The sequence below is a fragment of the Mytilus edulis genome, chromosome 8 (genome assembly GCF_963676685.1).
Source record: "Mytilus edulis chromosome 8, xbMytEdul2.2, whole genome shotgun sequence".
NCBI lineage: Eukaryota > Metazoa > Mollusca > Bivalvia > Mytilida > Mytilidae > Mytilus > Mytilus edulis.
In genome coordinates, this window is record NC_092351.1 from 22,693,360 (window position 1) to 22,715,166 (window position 21,807).

The 21,807-nt window shown below is 31.0% G+C and overlaps 1 protein-coding gene across 2 annotated transcripts; it reads left to right on the top strand.

Annotated features, from left to right (window-relative positions):
- Positions 1-63: 63 nt before the first annotated feature.
- On the top strand, positions 64-21,482 carry LOC139485093 (lysosomal Pro-X carboxypeptidase-like). Of its 2 annotated transcripts, XR_011655253.1 has the most exons (10): positions 70-249; positions 3,898-4,041; positions 6,248-6,349; positions 7,670-7,851; positions 10,759-10,916; positions 14,549-14,721; positions 15,199-15,363; positions 19,520-19,707; positions 20,434-20,880; positions 21,081-21,482. XR_011655253.1 is itself a non-coding variant. In XM_071269210.1 (9 exons), the coding sequence occupies exons 1-9, from the start codon at positions 97-99 to the stop codon at positions 20,630-20,632; spliced, it is 1,464 nt and encodes a 487-aa protein (XP_071125311.1). In that variant the 5' UTR covers positions 64-96; the 3' UTR covers positions 20,633-21,482. The 2 variants fall into 2 exon arrangements, 1 of the variants encoding a protein (XP_071125311.1); XM_071269210.1 differs by having other exon boundaries at positions 64-249; positions 20,434-21,482.
- The last annotated feature ends 325 nt before the right edge of the window (positions 21,483-21,807 follow it).

The window sequence follows — 21,807 nt, forward strand, 5'->3', positions numbered from 1 at the left end:
GAAATTTTGCATGCGTTATTCGCATCCATTTCAGTTTTTAGATTTATTAATTATCACATGATTCTTTTATCACATGACCTTTCACATGATAAGAAAATGCCGGCAAAATTGATTTTGTTATTTCTGATTATTTTTATTGTTTTCTCAGAAAATGAAGGTTTTAGATTTAAGCACATGAAAAACAATTATTTGAAAAGCAATAATAGCAACAGTGGATACTTTTATAAAACTTTGTACTTCAAACAAAAGGTAATTCGCTCGTTAGCATTTCAAATTGACACTGAGTCCTGACAGTCGAAAAATTGGGAAACAAGAGTTAGACGTTTCGGACTTTATTGTTTCTGTTTTTGTCGGATAATAGGCTCCTTCAAAAAACTGAAGATTCTGCTATATATGTTTCTGACAAGTTCCGTTTGCAGGAGAAGACATCAAAGTAAATTAATTGTCATGGTGAATTTGGCCTTGGTTGTTTCCAGAAACCACTTCAGCCAAATAGAGATTTTGTTGTATACTTTCACTGATACGGATTCATGTATATATTATTATTTTTGTCCAGCCTGCAACTTTTAAAAATTCTTATATTATAGAAGGTGGAAGACCTGGAAGCTTCATTTTTTGTATATATGGATGCCTCATGTTACGAAGTTTCAGTCTGTCACATGTCAAATGTCTGTGACCTCATTTTCATGGTTCAGTGACTACTTGAAAAAAAAGTTAATATTTTTTGTAATGTTCATGTTGACCCTTTGGCTAAAATGGCTGTATTTTCACCTAAAAATTTACTTAGTACAGACAAACCTGTGCATCTGAAAAAGTTTTGAGGCTAGGCATGAACCTTAAAATCTCTCTTATTATAAGTTATAGGATAGGTTCTTATGCCCGTAAGACAGTTTTCACTTGACCTGACCTCATTTCATGGATCAGTGAACAAGGTTAAGTTTTGGTGGTCAAGTCCATATCTCAGATACTATAACAATAGCCTAGGTCTAATATATTGGGTGTATGAAAGGACTGTACAAATGTAAGGTGTACATTTGGATGGAGAGTTGTCTCATTGGCACTCACACCACATCTTCATATACAATGTATCTATATCCAACTGGCAGGACAGGTGCCATCTGACCTTGACCTCATTTTCATGGTTCAGAGGTGAAAGTTTAGTTTTTGTGTTTTGTTCTGTTTTTCTTTAATATACTGTATGCAATAGGTCTAATATATACAAAATGTATACAGTGTATGGAATAATTGTAAAGTGTACATGTCTAGCTGACGTGTCATCTGACCTTGACCTCATTTTTATGGTTCAGTGGTCAAAGTTCAGTTTTTGAGTTTTGGTCTTTTTTTCTAATACTATATGCAATAGGTCAACTATATTTGGTGCATGGAAATATTTTATGATCTATATATATGTCATATGTATCTCAGTCTGGCAGGTTTTATTTGACCTTGACCTCATTTTCACAGTTCATTGCTCAGTGTTAAGCTTTTGTGTTTTGGTCTGTTTTTCTTAGACTATGAGGCTTAAATTAAAATATTGTTTGTTTGCCCTTTACCGACCGACCCTATCAATTCGTTCCGCCTGAAAATCTTTTATTTGTATTTACCAGCAAGATTTTATTTTATTTTATTTTTTCGTACCTACCAAAAATCTTATATTTGTATTTCCCGCTCAAAACTTTTTTTACCGGAATCCTCGGGTTTTATCTTTACGTATAAGGTCCAGTCCGTTTGGTATCACCTGAGCGTTTGACATGAACACTTGCATTTGAAGTTTCAAAGCATTTGTTTGAAATCGATGTTGAACGCTTTCTGAAATCATGATATGAAGTAGTCCAAATAATTATGACGTCTTGAAAGGCTATTATAATTTTTTTCTTTGACGCCTTACATCGACCAATAAGATGATTCTTTTTAAGTTATGTCTTTATTATTAGTAACATTTTCATTGTAATCATATTTTCTATTTGTCGGTATTTATATATGCATAGATTATCAAAACTATTATTTGTCGATGTAAGGCGTCAAAGAAAAAAATTATAATAGCCTTTCAAGACGTCATAATTATTTGGACTAGATATGAAGTACGTTACTCTGTACCTTTAAACTTAAAGAGCAGGGTTCATTTACAAAAAAGTTCGTTTGATACAAAAGTATTAACGTGTGTACAAACTAATTTGTAAACGGACGTTGTATTCTATGTAGGGATGGCCTTTTGTAATCCGCATATCAGAATGATTATGTTAACGATGCCGCTAAATTATTTATATCTGACATGAACCAAAAGTGACAAAACCCTGTAAAGTGGAGAATATCTGGCAGTAAAATCGCCAAGTTTTCCATACAGATCATTTATAAATGTGATGCAAAATACGTGACAATTGAGTTTTAAGTCTTATAGCATTTTTATTGGAAAAAAAGGCACACACGAAATTTGTAACACTCTAGGGACTTTTTCTACTAGTAATATATGTCTGCCCGGACATTATCTTACCAGTACAAAGTTATCTCTTATATATTTTTTTTTCAAAACTAATAGTCCCAGCGGAAAACTTATTTGCAAAAATAAAACGGACAAAAAAATGACATTATGCAGATTTTGTATCTATAAAATAAAATATTTTACCTACTGCCTAGCCATGACAAATAATATACCGAGCCAAGTTATTTTTTTGGCGGAAAAAATAAAATATTTTACCTACCTACCTACCCTGTTTCAAAACATAGGGTCGGAAAAGGGCAAACAAACAATATTTTAATTTAGGCCTGAGCAATAGCTATATTTAGGTCAACTATATTTGTTGTATGGAAGAATTGTTAGCTGTACATGCCTGCCTGGCATGGTTCATCTTACCTTGACCTTGTTTTCATGGTTCTTTGGTTAATGTTAAGTTTATGTGACAGTTGTAATAAAGCTTTATATTTAGGACTATCAACATAATATCAATGATTAGTAAAAAAGGCGAGGCAATTCAGCATGTGTGCTCTTGTTCAATTTATATGAAGTTCAACAATTTCTTAATTCATACAAAATTTTATAAAAATCAACAGTGAAAACAAAAAGAATGAGGCCTAGTTGTAGGATGACATATACACAGTTTAGAAATTAATAGTAATTCCCGTCTTGACATATGAAAAATGTCATATAGCAACATGAGCAAGTGATAATAAATCATTAGTGCAGAGACACATTTTTATGTCAGCATACTGGCTTTATAGATTTTGGGGTATATATTTATTAATAAACTTCTTTTTTCTGCTAGTAAACATTACATTCACTACATGTATAACATGTATAGGGTTATTTTTTTTTTTAAATTTTAATAACTTTCTTATAATATCCTGGATTTCTACTAAACTTAGACAGAAGCTTGTTTATGATAATTTAAAAAGGTATCAGTGTGTAGTTTACTTATAAACATGATAAATAGACTCAGTTTTTTTGGCCAGTTAATATTACATTCACTCTGTGGTTAAATGTTTAAAAAAAAATATAACATTCTTAAAGATGTTATTTTAAACTATCCTGGATTTGTACCAAACTTGGTCAGAAGCTTGTTTCGTAATGATTATAACGTATAGTACATGTAGTATGAAGAAGTAAATTTTGTAATAAAAAACCTGTCTATCCGTATTTTACCAATATAAATGGACTTAGTTTTTCTGCCAGATAACATTACATTCAGCATTAATTAATAACTTTCTTAAGCTATCCTGGATTTGTGGAGAGTTGTTTCATTGGTAATCATATCACATTTTTTTTTATGCGTACCAAACTTGGACAGATGATCAAAAGTTAGTAACTAGATGGAAATTTTGCAAAAATTTCTTTCCTGTTTTTCCATATATTTCTTATAAATGAAATATTATTGATACAATGGTTTATTATTATTTCTTCAGGTAGACCATTTTGGATTTATTAACAATGATGAATTTCAGCAGAGATACCTGGTGTATGGAGGATTCAGGCCAACACAGGATGGGGGACCAGTTTTCTTTTACACTGGTAACGAAGGAGACATCACTTGGTTTTGTAACAACACTGTGAGTAAAAGACAGATTTTTGTGAATGTAAAATAAAGTATTTGCCGTACATTCAGCTATATATATATATATATATATTATTACATAAAAGGCCCCTTTATAAAACATGTGTAACAATATATATAATCGGTATAGTTTAAGTTGATATTTGAAGGCCTTATCTATAGTACCCTATAAATTTACGTTATTAAAATACGGTGAATTAAATTTTGTCCTTGTCGTTAAAAATCCAATACCACCGTATCTACTGTGATAACGTCAGATTGAAAAAATAAAGAAACCTTCTTGATCTCGTCGAATTGAAATGTCTGTAACCAATGTTATTTTTTTTATTTTCTCTCAGAAAAATAATGTGGGGTGTTTCAATTTGAAATTATTCAGCCTGTTACTCGTACCATCAAGTATACATTAATTACATTCACCTTTATTTGCATTTTACAATTTTTAAGTTGGCATTTTGTTTAAACTATGGCAAAGCCTTGTACCTTCAGATGTAGGTCTACGCAATATTAGAAAATTGTAATATTTGTTCTAATGTCTGATCTGAAGTTACTGTTTGAAAAACATGTATACTAATTATGTTTACTTAAGATCATGCCCCTAGTTAATAGACAAGTTGACTAAGTACTAATTAATTTGATATTTTTATGGATTAATATTAGCAATCAATTTTACTGGACAATTGATCTGTCAAAATAATTACCAAAGGGATAATTTTTAAATAGGACAAAATTGTTTAATGATTTAAATACAATTTTAAATCAAATCTATTATGATTGAAAAAAAGTCCGGTTAATTATATAACCGGTGAGCGTTTTTGGTATTCAATATTCGGTCCTTTCGACGGTTAACCGGTTAACCGTTGACAACACTAATATATATGCAACAAACGACTTAATTTATACAATGCAATTTATTAAAGAAATGAAGCAACGAAAATCACTAAATAACAGGCTCCTTACTTTGGACTGGCACATAAAGAATGTGATGGCGTTTACCATGTTCCTCTTTAAACAGAACACATAAATATATTATAATGTAATTATTATTCTCTTTTATCATACACTTGATGTTTTTGAATAAAATTGTATTCCTTTTTTGCTCATTTGAATTATTAATAAGCCACATATCTCACCATGTCTCAGATATTATCTGTATCAAAATAGATGCTGGAGAAGTGGTAGGATTGTCAACATGATAATTATATACAAATGTAACTATCAAACAGTGTCGACAAAGCAGCAGCCGTTCTATGGAATGATTTTCCAATGATATAGTCGGAACATCCATTCTGTGAGCACTTTTAAGAAACAGCTGAAAACTCATTTATTCAGACATGCTTTTTCATAGTTCTTAAAATATTTTATATCACTGTAATTTTTGAATTTTTAAGCAAACATTTTTTTTTTTAATTTCTAATTTTTATTTGTACGGGTTCAATGTTTCCTTTATTTTACCATGCCCATTTATATAAATTTTATTGTTGATGATATCAGAAAATTTAATAGTATAGTTTTATTTGCCAGTTATTTTAAATATGTTTGTTTTAGGATCTCATAACATGGGCTTTCATATTTTATTGTTAATACTTATATATGTGTATGAATATGTTGTAAAGTGCTTTGGGTAATTTTTTATATTATATAATATGCTGTTATAAATAATGTATAATAATAATAATAAATAATCCTAATGACATTAATTAAGTTAACTGTACATGCTGTATGTCACTGTACATGTACATGCTGTGCAGCCTTTAAAATGAGCAAAATCCATACTTCAAGTGCAAGCTGTGAAGAAGACACTTAATAGACAAAAGATTTCTTAATTTAGAAATGCATGTATTGGTAACAAAAACATGTAGGTAAATGTCAAAGAGACAGCAAAGTGAGCAAATCTATAACATATTACCCCTATAGACACTTAGATGCTTAGAGACCCCTTTACTGTCTAGAATAACAGACAAGTGACTGAAGTGTCTATAATGTATGGTAAGGTCTAAATCGTTGCATCTAGAAAATTGTGATATATTAAACAGTGATCAAATACATATATACCTTGACATAGGTCAGAATTTTGGGATTTAAGCAGAATGTAATATTACTTATCTCAGAATTAAAACATATTGTATGTCTTAACTACTTATGTAAATGACAATTGTTTTAGATGCCTAACTGATGTGAAATCTATTTACACAATATTACAGGGCTTTATGTGGGAGTTGGCCAAGGAACTGAAAGCTATGGTTATATTCGGTGAACATAGATACTATGGACAGTCATTACCCTATGGTAAAGAATCATTTAAGGTGAAGTATATCAGTCATCAAAGAAGCATACACAATTTTCAGCACAAAGGTCAAACATTTTGTTATTTTCATCTTTTTGAATGAAGAGCAAAGGTAAACACAGATGAGTCTTTATCTATTTTATACGGGGGACTCATTGAGGGGTTAGGATCCCGGATCCCGCTTATTGTTTTATCAGATTCCTGTATCCTGCTTACACTAGAATACGAAAGCAATTCTCATTTTTTGATAATTTCCCATGTCCCGACCCTATTTCACGCTTTTAGGGCACAATAATTTGACTTTCACGTGTCACCCTTACAAAAAAATGAGCATTCCTGTGTCACGCTTAGACCCCAATGGGACCCGCTTATCCTTATAAACAATATAATAGGGAGTTTTAAAATATTCATTTCTCTTCTTAATACTTGTGTACAGATAGGCATAATTTGAATTACTTTGAATAATTGTTTTGCTGATGGGTTTTTTCACCATTCTATTCTTTCAAAATAGTAATACATGTAGTTTTTTCAAACCAATATGGTGATGTTCTAAGCTTGTGAATTGTGTATTGGATAATAATGATATTTTTAAAACTTGTATTGACATTTAATTATAATAAATAAATAATTACTAGAAATAATTTTGAAAGATGTCTGACTTAGAGAACTATTCTGCCAGGTAATATAGTTGCTTTATTCCATATATGGCTGTGACTAAATTTTTACAATTTTGGACCAATAATATTTTTGTTTTAGATCATTGATGTTTGATATTGTTTGAAATCTTGGGTTGTGAACCTGATGTGACATTATAAAATCGAACCACAAAATACCATTATGTGTGATCTGTCTAATTTCATGTATGGACGCAATAGATTGTTGTGATCTCAATATCTCAAGTCAGGGATTATATCTTTAAAAAGGGTCAGTGGTTTGAATTATATTTTAAATATGTACATGTATGCCATGGTCAAGGGTATGATTGATTGTGACTCATAGGAAAATCTATTACAGTGATTTGATTTTTGATATTTTAATGCCACTTTAAAGCACTTCATTTAGACTCTTTCGAGGCAGTCAGATTTTAATGGTGACAGAAGCCGAAGTGTCGGAGAAAACTATTGACCTTCAATAGGAAAACTGCCAATCCTAGTCAATTAAGATTTGAGTGCACCAGCATGAGCAGGGTTTGAACTTCCGTGTTGGCAGGCTAGTGATTACAGTAGTAACTACTTAGACCACTCCCCCACCGAGGTCTCTCTATTACAGTGTATTATCAACTGTAAGCCATGTTCTGAAGAAAAAAATGTTTAAATAATAATATATTCATTTATTTCAGGATCCTACCAAACTCCAGTACTTGACATCTGAACAGGCATTGGCAGATTTTGCAGTATTTATTGATTATTTGAGATCAGACTGGTACCCTGGGCAGAAGGTACCAGTCATTGCGTTTGGTGGATCATATGGTGGAATGTTGTCAGCTTGGTTCAGAATGAAGTATCCACACTCCATACAAGGGTATTTGTCACATTACATCTCAAGTAATGAAACAACTCATCCATGAATTGAAATATGTAAATTTTCAACAAAAAGGCATATTTCTATCTAGTCATTGTATTATCAATGATTCATTGTAACATTGGTCAATAAATCCTAATTTGAAAGTGTAGCTAGTAGATATAGGGTTCATTTTAGGGCCTTATTAAACCTACTACATACTTTATCCAGATAAGGAACCATCAATTTGTTTTGGGGTCAAGTACAGTACACACAGAGAGGATGTAATCTCATACTCCCTACACTGTGTAAAAACTTGGTGTCACACCAGGAAACTCCAGCAACACTCTACAAATTTTGGGAGGAAATTGGGAGAAACTTGGAGTAATTCCTCCCTAAAACTCCTTAATTGTTTATTACCTTGGTGTGGTTTCTCCCAACACCATAATTTTTATTGCTATGTTTACCTTTGAAGTGTGCCACTAGACTGACTAGTTGTTGACTACAATAAACATTTCTTATGTTTCCTGTCATTAAACATTGTTAAATGACAGTCACAAAAATGATGAAAAGTGTGAGATTTGTTAAATTTTATCAGAGATATATTATAATCTGATTTTATTAAAGAATCCTGCACAACTTTATTTATTAAAAGTATTCAGCAATTGTTCTGACAGTGTTGATTTTTTCATACCTAAGAAACATAATTAAAACAAACAAAATATCACCTGTAAGTGGAGTATAAATAATAGAAAATAAAGACATATATTTTAATTGAATTTATTCAATTTTATTTTGATAAATTTAAATAATAAATGAAGATTATATAAATATAATATGTTAAAATTAATCTACATTATTTTATTATATTCATTTTTTTTGTATCATTACTATTATTTTTAAACCATGTATTATATACAGTATATTAATATCTATATGTTTAAACTGACTATAAATACAACTTATTGTAAATATCAAGCTGTCATTCTTAATTATAAATGAGATTATGAAAGAATGTAAATCATTTTCCAATCTAAAAATACTTTTTGTATATAATTTTTTAAAATCATTTCATTAACCTTTTTTATAGCTTTCAGAAATAAAACTAAATAGGAAATGATTGAAATAGGAAGAAGTGAGAGAATAGTTGACATGTAATTATGTGCCACTGTCATGACCATGCAGTCATGCTTTGTTGATTTTTATTACTTTTACCTGCAATCAACAGGCCATAAAACCCTCCCAGATGGGAGTAATTACTTGGTGTTTTTTGGGAGGGGAAATCTGTGTTTCACAGTGTGACACTGTGTTACACCAGTATCAGTGTTGGGAGTATGAGATTACATCCTCTCTGTGTGTACTGTATGTCCTTATTTAACATGCAATAAAGTAGATGACTTGGCAATGGTTTATCAATTATTTTTCAATTAAATGAACAATATTTTTTAATTTTTGTAATTTGGGATATTTGTTTTTGATGGCAGATCATTGAAATTTATTTACTTGTACATTTGTTTATCTTTCGGTGATTTAGAGTCTGACAAATTGATGTGATTAGGGTAATACGATTTTGCAAACCAACAGGATGAAAGTGTATTATTAGACTTTATGGCATTGAATATAATAATGACATTATTTTCGAGAGTTTTAAATATTTGAGATATATATACTTTGATCATATGTGACATTTTCTTCACATCTTATTTTTTTCATATATATATGGTCATATCATATATTTTTGTGTACGTCATATGAGTTCATTAATGCATGCTTTTTCAACGGAAATTGTGATGGCACAATGATTCTTTTAAATAGCACGAAAACCCATGAGACATCAAGGATAAATATTTAAATGATTATAAAGTGTTGCATATTCTATTTAAAAAACAATGTCTCTGTTGAATATTTCAAAAGATAATGGTTTGGCTGTATGTTTTATGAGACGTAAAAAATTTATATAATATTGTTTAAACTTAATGTTAATGTAATGATTTAAATTTCTTTTTTTGTATTTTTACTTTGTAAATCTTTACCAAACGAATTTATTTTGAATTAATCGTTAAATTTTTACTGTAAATTTTACTAAAATTTTTACTGAACTACAACTGAATTCTTACTGATTTTTTTTAAACTATTACCCAAGTGGCGTTTTTAAGCGAACTAAACTGTAATTATACTTCTTTTGTATTTATTGTTGATTTTTATTAGTAAGTTCTATATTATTATTTTGAAGCATTCATGAATAGATATTTTATAATTGTGTGTACATATTTAATGAGTTTTAAATCATGTAATGCATGACTATGCCTTTTTATAAAAACATTTTCCTTCAGTATAACTGTTATAGCTTTTATTTGTATATACAGTGTCTCGTAAGTCTTTATAGGCTGGGTATTGATCCTTTTTTTATGATGTTAACGTTTTTATGTATTTTAATGTAGATCAATATGTGACACTTTAATAAACTATTATTTATCTTAAGCTTATCTATGTAGATGAATTACTAATTATATTCAAACATGGTTTAGGGAATGCATTTTTGGTAACCTATCAATATTTGCAACATTTTTATTCAGGTTAAATAATACTTTTGAAGTCATATTTTGTTCAGAAATAAAAGGAGACAAACCATGAAACTATACAAATTTAAATCTCTAAATACAGAAATCAAAGTCTTTAAACTTGATTGTAAGAGCTCTGACTTATCTCCCCTTATAGTATCCTTTTCTATATACTAGCTAGTTTTTTAAAGCAATTTACCAGTTACTAAGTGGGTCTTTTATTTTTATCTCACTACAAGTGTAGTATCAAAATTGATCTGTATTTATGGGTAGATTCAATTTATTACGGAGCTTTTAGATTTTTAAATGTCATGAATCTCAAAGGAAAAAGGTACAACATATCAATAACTTATTTGTTTTTACACAGGGCTTTGGCAGCATCAGCTCCTATCTGGCAGTTTACAGATTTAGTAGATTGTGGAGCTTTTTTGAAGACAGTCACTAACACATTTAAACACCATAATCCTAAATGTGCAGACAACATCAGGAATTCATGGATGACTATCAATAAAGTAGCAACAACAGGTAACAGCTTTAACTTGAATCATAATGTACTACAGTAAAATCAGAAATTATTGTGTGCATTTATTATTTTGCAATTTTTGAAGAATGGACATTAATGGGTGATTAATTATTGTGATACTGATAACACCTTAAAAAATATCAGAATGTGAGTTCTTATTATTGCGATACTCACCCAGTTGCATTATTCGCATTAATAAAAACATCACAATAATTTCTGATTTTACAGTATACTTATTGATACCTAAAGCAAACACTTTTAGGTTACAATGATAACACTAAGCAATTCTTTAACCAGCTGGTTATTTGACTATGGTAATGCAATTTTAATATCACTCAAAGCAAGGCCGTAGCTACCCTTGAGGCAAGCGAGGCAATTGCCTCACTAAAATTTCGACACTGATTTTTTTTTTTATACATATATATAAATATAATAGTCATTTGTTCTTTTGTCTCAACCTTAATTGCTATAACTTGTCATCCTTCCTTTTAAACTATTCTTTCTGGATATAACTCAGCATCTCAACGGGTGATGTTTCTCGATTACATTAACCTAGTAACGATAATCATCATGGATCTTCAGTAAAAAACAGGCTCTTGCATAAAAAGGAAAAGCGACACTGAAGGTAAAGAAGGAATAATTCTAGTAAACTAGTTTTTTTGTGAACAGAATCTGAGTATTGCATATAACTTCCTTAGAACAATCAAAAAACGATAAGTAGACTGACAAATCAAGTACTCGGGTCTTCGGAAGGGGGCAGTTCTCACGTCTGCGTATTCATTTCTCCGTTTCACCAACTTTTGCCAAATCAAGTACTGGGCATTGGAAGGGGGCAGTCCTATCTGCGTATTCATTTCACGAACTTTAATATTTCTCTTTACAGATAAATAAAATATAAATAATATGAAACATAGTTTTTATCCATTTTTCTTTAACCTTAAAAATTGAAAGAATATCCCATATTCCAATTTGATATTATTGAGGAATTGTAGAACCTTTAACGCAGGATTTTGTCTTTGCTTATTTGGGACTACGGAATTTCGTTTCTTTATATTCAGGGTTTCAGAATCGGACACCCCCAACCCCTAATTAAACCCCTAAATTTATAGATTCTGGAACTAAAATACCACCAACTATTTCCAGAAATAATTTGAAATTACGGAACTACATGTAAACGTCAAAAACTCTATTCCAATTCCCCTGTACCCATATATCATATATACTTACTCTATAGATAGAATCATATACATGTATGTTATCTCATTTTATCCCTAGTTTGTCTACTCTTTGTCAGCATAAAAGCGAGTTTAATATTTTGTAACTGCGACTGAATGATGGTGCTTACAGGAAAGCTTAATTCCTTTTGCAAACAAAAGCTGCTACCGAATTGCTGATGGAGAAGGAATTGGAAGAAGACATTAATCATTGTGTTGATGATAATGTGCTACCTTTAGTAACACAGACTGCCCTGAAACGACTAAAAACTTGGAAAAGAGCATGCATGAGTGGCGAGAGATTGTGCGGGCTCGTCATGTTCATCGCTATAAGGATATCAGCAGACCAAATTATGATTCTGAAACGATTTGACTGAACCGGCCATAGAAAAATTTGGCAAACTCTACTGAATCGATGTTTGTTCTATGTTCTGGCAGCAGACTCAAATCAGTGATATTTGGATGATTATCTTACATATAAATTTAAACAAAGTTGTTAAAAATTTGGTGTTAGTAAAAGTCTTAAAATATGAAAAATTTATATAAAAAGTGTGCAAATTCAAAACATTATCAAACTCTCTAAAAATGCCTAGAATGCAGGATTTTGCACCATTCATTTCATACCCTCCAAAAAAGAATTCGCCTCGCTTCGCTCGGCTCAATTAGTTTGCCTCACTAAAATAAGATGCCTAGCTACGGCCTTGCAAAGACAAACCCAGTGATGATTATAAAACATCCCTTGTTTGTATTAAAAATATCTTGTAAAATTACAACTGGGTTAGATGAATAATTTTGATTTTTAACAAAATACTACAGTCATGCAACAATAGAAAAAAGTTAAGGTCATTCTAATAATGATAAAATAAGTTCAGATATTTTTGTCTGTGATTGTACAAAAAAAACACCACAATTTTAAGATTGATTTTTGCATTTGAAAAAATGCATCATGGCTTGATATTAAAAAATGTCAGTTCTAAATAATGTGATTCCAACAGAGTTTTTGTCGATCCTGCAACTTTTGTTGCAGAAAGCTCGACATAGGGATCTGGCGGCGGCAGCGTTAGCTAACTTCTTAAAAGCTTTATATTTTAGAAGCTGGAAGACCTGGATGCTTCATACTTTGTATATAGATTCCTCATGTTACGAAGTTTACCTCAGTCACATGTCCAATGTCCTTGACCTCATTTTCATGGTTCAGTGACCACTTGAAAAAAAGGTTCAGATTTTTTGTAATGTTGAATTCTCTCTTATTATAAGTAATAGGATAACTATATTTGGTATGTGCGTACCTTGCAAGGTCCTCATGCCCGTCAGACAGTTTTCACTTGACCTCAACCTCATTTCATGGATCAGTGAACAAGGTTAAGTTTTGGTGGTCAAGTCCATATCTCAGATACTATAAGCAATAGGGCTAGTATATTCGGTGTATGGAAGGACTGTAAGGTGTACATGTCCAACTGGCAGGTGTCATCTGACCTTGACCTCATTTTCATGGTTCAGTGGTTATAGTTAAGTTTTTGTGTTTTGGTCTGTTTTTCTTAAACTTTATGCAATAGGTCTACTATATTTGTTGTATGGAATGCTTGTAAGGTGTACATTTCTAGCGGGCAGATGTCATTTGACCTTGACCTCATTTTTATGGTTCAGTGGTTATAGTTAAGTTTTTGTGTTTTGTTCTGTTTTTCTTATACTTTATGCAATAGGTCTACTATATTTGTTGTATGGAATGATTGTAAGGTGTACATGTCTAGCGGGCAGATGTCATTTGACCTTGACCTCATTTTTATGGTTCAGTGGTTATAGTTAAGTTTGTGAGTTTTGGTCTTTTTATCTTATATTATATGCCAAAGGTCAACTATATTTGGTGTATAGAAATATTCTATGATCTATATGTCAGTCCCGCAGGTTTTATTTGACGATGACCTTAATTTCACGGTTTATTGCACAGTGTTAAGTTTTTGTGTTTTGGTCTATTTTTCTTAAACTATAAGTAATAGGTCAACTATATTTAATGTATGGAAGCATTGTTAGCTGTACATGTCTGCCTGGCATGGTTCATCTGACCGTGACCTCATTTTCATGGTTCATTGGTCTTTGTTTAGCTATCTTGGTTAATGTTAAGTTTATGTGACAGTTGTAATAAAGCTTTATACTTAGGACTATACACATAATATCAATAATTAGTAAAGAAGGCCAGACATTTCAGTGTGTGCACTCTTGTTTAAATAAAACATCACAACATTTCTGTATTTATAGTATTAAACAGTACTGATTATTTGTTGTTTAAGATGAACAAAAACTCCAGGAATACAGTTTTCATTTTTGTTTTCATTTTCTATGATAATGGTTTTTACATTTTTAAACATTTATAAACACTTTTTCCTGTTTTATAATGTTTTGATTTGTGTTATATTTTACAGAGACTGGAAGAAAAACAATCAGTGACACATTTAGACTATGCAAGCCTCTACAATCTATAGAAGATGTCGGTACATTCAAGGCATGGTTACAAGAAACCTGGGTTGATTTAGCTATGGTTGATTATCCGTACCCATCAAACTTTCTAGAACCATTGCCTGCCTGGCCTATAAAGGTGATCATGTGTTTGTAAATTCATTCCATTATGAAACAATTTTTTTGAAAATTCATTTTGAAAGGGATCAGTGTCATAATTCATCATAAAAGTAATAAAAACATGGGTGAATTATTTTGAGAAGTTGTTAATAATATTTATATACACTGAAAAGTTTTTCAGTGAAAAAAACAACAAATTCCAACAACCTCATTCTGGGAAAAATGACACTGAAATTTGCAGTTGCTTTTCTTGATGGGAATGAAGAAGGGTTCTTTAGTATCAGTACCAATTTCTTTAAAAAAAAAATGTTATTTCTAACTTTTTATTTTATATAATGGTTCTACAATATAGTGCCACTTCTGTGTAACTGTAACATTTGTAGTTTAAATTTGACATCAATCAAGCACAATGAGTTTATTTAATCTTTATTTGAATCTTTTTAACAATTATTTACCTTACATGTGGTAAGAATATATATTTTACTGTATTTTACAGGAAGTCTGTTCTTATTTGTCAAAACCATTGACAACAGATGTTACATTATTACAATCAGTTTATCAAGCAGTTAATATGTACTATAACTATACTGGCAAGGCATCCTGTCTAGATATTAACCAGGAGGCTACCCAGGATTTAGGAACAATGGGATGGGACTATCAGGTATACACATTTTTAGCTCACCTGGCCCGAAGGGCCAAGTGAGCTTTTCTCATCACTTGGCGTCCGGCGTCCGTCGTCGGCGTCCGTCGTCGTCCGTCGTCGTTAACTTTTACAAAAATCTTCTCCTCTGAAACTACTGGGCCAAATCAAACCAAACTTGGCCACAATCATCATTGGGGTATCTAGTTTAAAAAATGTGTGGCGTGACCCGGTCAACCGACCAAGATGGCCGCCACGGCTAAAAATAGAACATAGGGGTAAAATGCAGTTTTTGGCTTATAACTCAAAAACCAAAGCATTTAGAGCAAATCTGACAGGAGTAAAAATGTTTATCAGGTCAAGATCTATCTCCCCCCTGAAATTTTCAGATGAATCGGTCAATCGGTTGTTGGGTTGCTGCCCCTGAATTGGTAATTTTGAGGAAATTTTGCTGTTTTTGGTTATTATCTTGAATATTATTATAGATAGAGATAAACTGTAAACAGCAATAATGTTCAGCAAAGTAAGATCTACAAATAAGTCAACATGACCAAAATGGTCAGTTGACCCGTTTAGGAGTTATTGCCCTTTATAGTCAATTTTTAACCATTTTTCGTTAATTAAAGTAATCTTTTACAAAAATCTTCTCCTCTGAAACTACTGGGCCAAATTAATCCAAACTTGGCCACAATCATCTTTGGGGTATCTAGTTTAAAAAATGTGTGGCGTGACCTGGTCAACCAACCAAGATGGCCGCCACGGCTAAAAATAGAACAATGGGGTAAAATGCAGTTTTTGGCTTATAACTCAAAAACCAAAGCATTTTGAGGAAATCTGACGGGGATAAAAATGTTTATCAGGTCAAGATCTATCTGCCCTGAAATTTTCAGATGAATCGGTCAATCAGTTGTTGGGTTGCTGCCCCTGAATTGGTAATTTTGAGGAAATTTTGCTGTTTTTGGTTATTATCTTGAATATTATTATAGATAGAGATAAACTGTAAACAGCAATAATGTTCAGCAAAGTAAGATCTACAAATAAGTCAACATGACCAAAATGGTCAGTTGACCCGTTTAGGAGTAATTGCCCTTTATAGTCAATTTTTAACCATCTTTCGTAAATTAAAGTAATCTTTTACAAAAATCTTCTCCTCTGAAACTACTGGGCCAAATTAATCCAAACTTGGCCACAATCATCTTTGGGGTATCTAGTTTAAAAAATGTGTGGCGTGACCTGGTCAACCAACCAAGATGGCCGCCACCGCTTAAAATAGAACATAGGGGTAAAATGCAGTTTTTGGCTTATAACTCAAAAACCAAAGCATTTTGAGGAAATCTGACATGGGATAAAAATGTTTATCAGGTCAAGATCTATCTCCCCTGAAATTTTCAGATGAATCGGTCAATCGGTTGTTGGGTTGCTGCCCCTGAATTGGTAATTTTGAGGAAATTTTGCTGTTTTTGGTTATTATCTTGAATATTATTATAGATAGAGATGAATTGTAAACAGCAATAATGTTCAGCAAAGGAAGATCTACAAATAAGTCAACATGACCAAAATGGTCAGTTGACCCCTTTAGGAGTTATTGCCCTTTATAGTCAATCTTTAACCATTTTTCATAAATCTAAGTAATCTTTTACAAAATCTCCACTGAAACTACTAGGCCACAATCATCTTTGGGGTATCTAGTTTGAAAAATGTGTCCGATGACCTGGCCATTCAACCAAGATGGCCGCCACGGCTAAAAATAGAACATAGGGGTAAAATGCAGTTTTTGGCTTATAACTATGAAACCAAAGCATCTAGAGCAAATCTGACAAGAAGTTTAATTGTTAATCAAGTCAATATCTATCTGCCCTGAATTTTTCTGATGAATTGGACAACTGGTTGTTGGGTTGCTGCCCTCCAATTGGTAATTTTTAAAGAAATTTTGCCGTTTTTGGTTATCTTGAATACTATTATAGATAGCGATAAACTGTAAACAGCAATAATGTTCAGCAAAGTAAGATCTACAAATAAGTCAACATGACCTAAATGGTCAATTGACCCCTTAAGGAGTTATTGCCCTTTATAGTCAATTTTTAACAATTTTCATTAATTTGGTAAATTTATGTAAATTTTTACCAAATATAGTTCTCTGTTACTAATGGGCAAAGTTCATTATAGATATAATTGTAAGAAGCAAAATCGTTCAGTAAAGTAAGAACTTCAAACACATCACCATCACCAAAATACAATTTTGTCATGAATCCATTTGTGTCCTTTGTTTAATATGCACATAGACCAAGGTGAGCGACACAGGCTCTTTAGAGCCTCTAGTTTTTAACTCTAACACATCATCCATCAGATCACTTTTAAATTTGAATTAAAAGATATGTGTGTAATTTAATACAATAAAACAGGAATCCAACAACTCAATCAAAACACTGATGACACGAGGAAGTAATAATACAGACTTAAACAATAGACAGGTTTTTATATGATATGTCAAGCTCTAAATAAGCCAAAAACTAGTGAAATATGATAGTTTATAAATTTAACTGGCTATAGTAGATCAGGCATCAACACCAAATTCCTAATAATGACAAAAACCACATAAGGTATGACAATAAACAGGGCTGAAAATTGATAATCTTGACTAAGGACGGTCACAAGTTGTGTATGGACAATCACATACCATTTTAGCATTGTGTATTTTACTTTAGTAATTCATAAACACTTTGAGCTTTTAATATACGATTGAATATGATATGCCTCCTTTTTCCACAATTAGAGAGGAGATATTTTAAAGAACAATCTTTATAATATGCAATTTGTGAAATATTTGGATTATATCCCTTTGTTCAAAATAAATTCATATTAAGACTGGTTCAAGATTAAATAACAATCAACTTCTATGTAAATAGCATCCATTAATGAATGGTTGTAAATGAAATTGCCATCAAACACTTTTAAAAGAAATAAAATGGTTGCATATAATATTTACTTGCATCCCCTTCATTTGAACTTTGGTTTATAGTTTCTCATTTGCAATCAGACCACATCTCCTTATTTTAATGATATTCAGAATTATTTTCATATCACAGATTAGCATTCTTAGATAGGAGATATTTAACACAAGCTTTAAAATACTCTATTTGGATTATTTCCCTTTGTTCAGAATGAATGCATTACACTGGTCAACAATCAATAACATAAACCAGCATGAAAATTAAAGTTAGGATCAACATCTATATAAATAGCCTTCATTAATGAATGGTTATAAATTAATTTACCATGGAACACTTCTAAAAGAAATTAATTGGTGGCCTGTAATTGCTTACATTCACTTCATTTGAACTTTGGTTAATATTTTTCTCATTCACAATCATACCACATCTCCATATTTTTAAAATATTCAAATCTATTTTCACAAAACAGATAAGTATGTTTACCAAATATTTGAAATGATACCCATTTCTATTAAGTGGGCAACATGGATAGTTCCAAAAAGTAAAATCACAAAAATACTGAACTCAGAGGAAAATAATTCCGAAAATTCAAAACGGAAAGTCCCTAATCAAATGGCACTCAAACACATCAAACAAATGTATAACAACTGTCATATTCCTGACTTGGTACATGCTTTACCAATTTTATTTGCTGTAGGAAATTGGAAATAAGGTACTCTTTTCATACTATCATGACAAGTGAGAACAGATATTTTCCAAAGCTGTTCCTATCTTTCACTGACCTTGATATACTATGGATTTATTTATTTTCAAGGATTCAGTAAACAATGCATTTTCATGGATATCTAATTTTGGCGTTTTTGCTAAAGTCTGCATACAAGCCGATAGAACATTAGTATTTCGTTGGAGATTTCAATTCGTGGTTCACCTTTACCCATGAACTACACGAAAAATGATATCCCACGAATAAAGATGAATCCACAGTAATCTTTAATGATAAGTTCACACAGAGAAAACACTTATCAACCAATCCAATTATTCATCAAAATTAATGCAGCAGCAGCAAATCATTTGAATTCATATTTGCATGGATTTTTTTTTGGTGATATTTGTGACATTTAAACTGTTTACTAGTTATAGCAATCTGAAAATAACTTTCTTTAAAAAGTCCCTTTCAGATTGTTCCAGCCAGTATTTTCTTATTATTATGCAACATTTCTTTCTAGGCTTGTACAGAAATGGTAATGCCAACCTGTTCTAATGGTAAAGATGACATGTTTGAGCCTGTAGAATGGAACTTTGATGCTTATTCCAAACAATGTCAAAAACAATGGTCAGTTACACCTAGACCAATGTGGCCAATTATACAGTATGGAGGAAAAAATATAACTACAGCTTCAAATATAATATTTAGGTATGAAATATTTACATAAATGAAACACAGATATTGGTGTTTTGTAAATCATACTGATATTGATTGTAAATGATTTCCAATCATATGTCAGAAACTAGTCATTATATTTTAAATGGACTTAAGTTTTCAAAATCAATTTGTAATCTTTAATTCCCCAAAAACAAGCTTTTATTGCTTTATTCAATTTATCTTTTAGGTTACGGTACAATACTTTCTTTTGAGGTACTGTACATTGTTAAGATTCACTTGGGCCTACATTTTGATAATTTCTGTAGATTTACTGTTGACTCAATATTAACTATGGACTACCATTTTTTCCTATATATTTGATAAGAAAGTGTTAATTTAAATGTTAAACAAAGTTCAAATTTTATATAGGCTGGAATGCAAAAGTACAAAATAAAATATCTAATTCATTTATTTTCCTGGGTACTAATTTTCATGAATTGAGGAAAACTTTTTTTTATATTTGATTTCATAGAAATGTTTTGCCAAAGTCTGCATATTTTTGCTTTAGAAAAATTTGCAATTCGTTCAACATTGAAATTGTAGTTACTGGTTCCTTGATATAAACCACGAAATCTTTGAAAATTGCAATTGGTATCCAACGAGTACTATTGACTCTGCAGTATCAGTGAAAATTGAATCATTCATGTATCCACAAAAACTTATATCCATGAAAATAAAATGACCCATTGTAATTTTATTTTTGTTCTCTGATAACAGTAATGGTTTATTAGACCCATGGTCATCAGGAGGAGTAACAGAATCTTTATCAGCATCACTACCTGCTATCATTATACCTGATGGGGCTCACCACTTAGATCTCAGAAGTACGAATAAAAATGATCCAAAAGATGTCACTCAAGCAAGAGAAAAAGAAAAAGATATCATTACACAGTGGATAAAGGACTTTTATAATTAATTAATTTATTACATACTTCAATAATTTCTTAGTGCATAAATCATTTTTAATTAATCTATCTTATGAATGTGTATTATTTTTTTGACTATTGCATAATGGTAAAAGGATTATTATCAAAAAAACTTTGTTATATTTTTGTTGGTTGTTATTTATTTTGCTTGTTAAATTTTTAAGATATTTTATAGCAATTATAATTTGCTTAACCAATTGTTTATGAATTTTTACTGTAAAATGCAGTGTTCTTCTTTATTAGATTTTATAGCTTGCTTTATTTGGATTAGGTAAATCTTAAATACCTGAAAAGTTTGAAATTTTGCTGAAAATGCTCTTATTATTTGATTATTTATTTTTATTTTTTTGGGGGTGGGGTGGGGAGGTTAATTTTCAAAATAGCAGCAGGATATGAAAAGTATCTTCAATATACTTTATTTTAGATGTTGAAAAAAACTATTTAAAGCCTTTAGACTATTTTGTACACAAAAAATGAAATATTATATATCATTATAGCTTATTATAGATGTGTTAAATTTTATTTTAATTTTCAAGACTTTTTATTTTCAAACTATTAAAAGAGTATATTTCTGATAACAGTCAATGTCGATGGAAACAGGATATTTGCTTTTGTTTCAATCTAACTTACTATTTGAAAACTATAGCCCTTGCAGATATTCTGGATAAAGAGATTGATACAAATCTAGTTCCTCATCAGGCCTTAAATGACCTATAATGTTACCTCATTACAGCTGCTTATGCTGTCTTTTTTTTTTTTTTTTTTTTAAACTTTATTGATATTAGAACTGGTGCTCAAAGAAATGTATTTTGCTACTTATCTTAATAAACTTTTTAATTTATTTTTTAGCTGTTTTATTCAATATGAAGCCTTTTTAAAATAGTTATTTTTCATTACACTGATTCCCCTTGGTGACACAGGTAAAAGGCTAGAATGATTAGATAGACCTTTGCACAATTAAAGCTAACAAAATGACAAACTGTATATCTAACCATTTTGTGAGATTTGTAGGACATTGATTTATGTATCAATGAGTATCCCAAGATGCTTACTTCAGTATTTTTATACGACTGCAAACATTTTCTTGGGTTCGTAATTTGTATAATGGTATGATGTCTGTGTCGTTTGTGTCGTCGTCTGAAGACACATTTGGTTTCCAGACAAT

Bases quoted from the DNA above. Each gene is read 5' to 3' on its own strand.
- LOC139485093 (XM_071269210.1), top strand. From the start codon at position 97: ATGCCGGCAAAATTGATTTTGTTATTTCTGATTATTTTTATTGTTTTC. The intron at 250-3,897 runs GTAATTCGCTCG...TTATTTCTTCAG, and splicing joins CTTTGTACTTCAAACAAAAG to GTAGACCATTTTGGATTTAT. The intron at 19,708-20,433 runs GTATGAAATATT...CTCTGATAACAG, and splicing joins GCTTCAAATATAATATTTAG to TAATGGTTTATTAGACCCAT.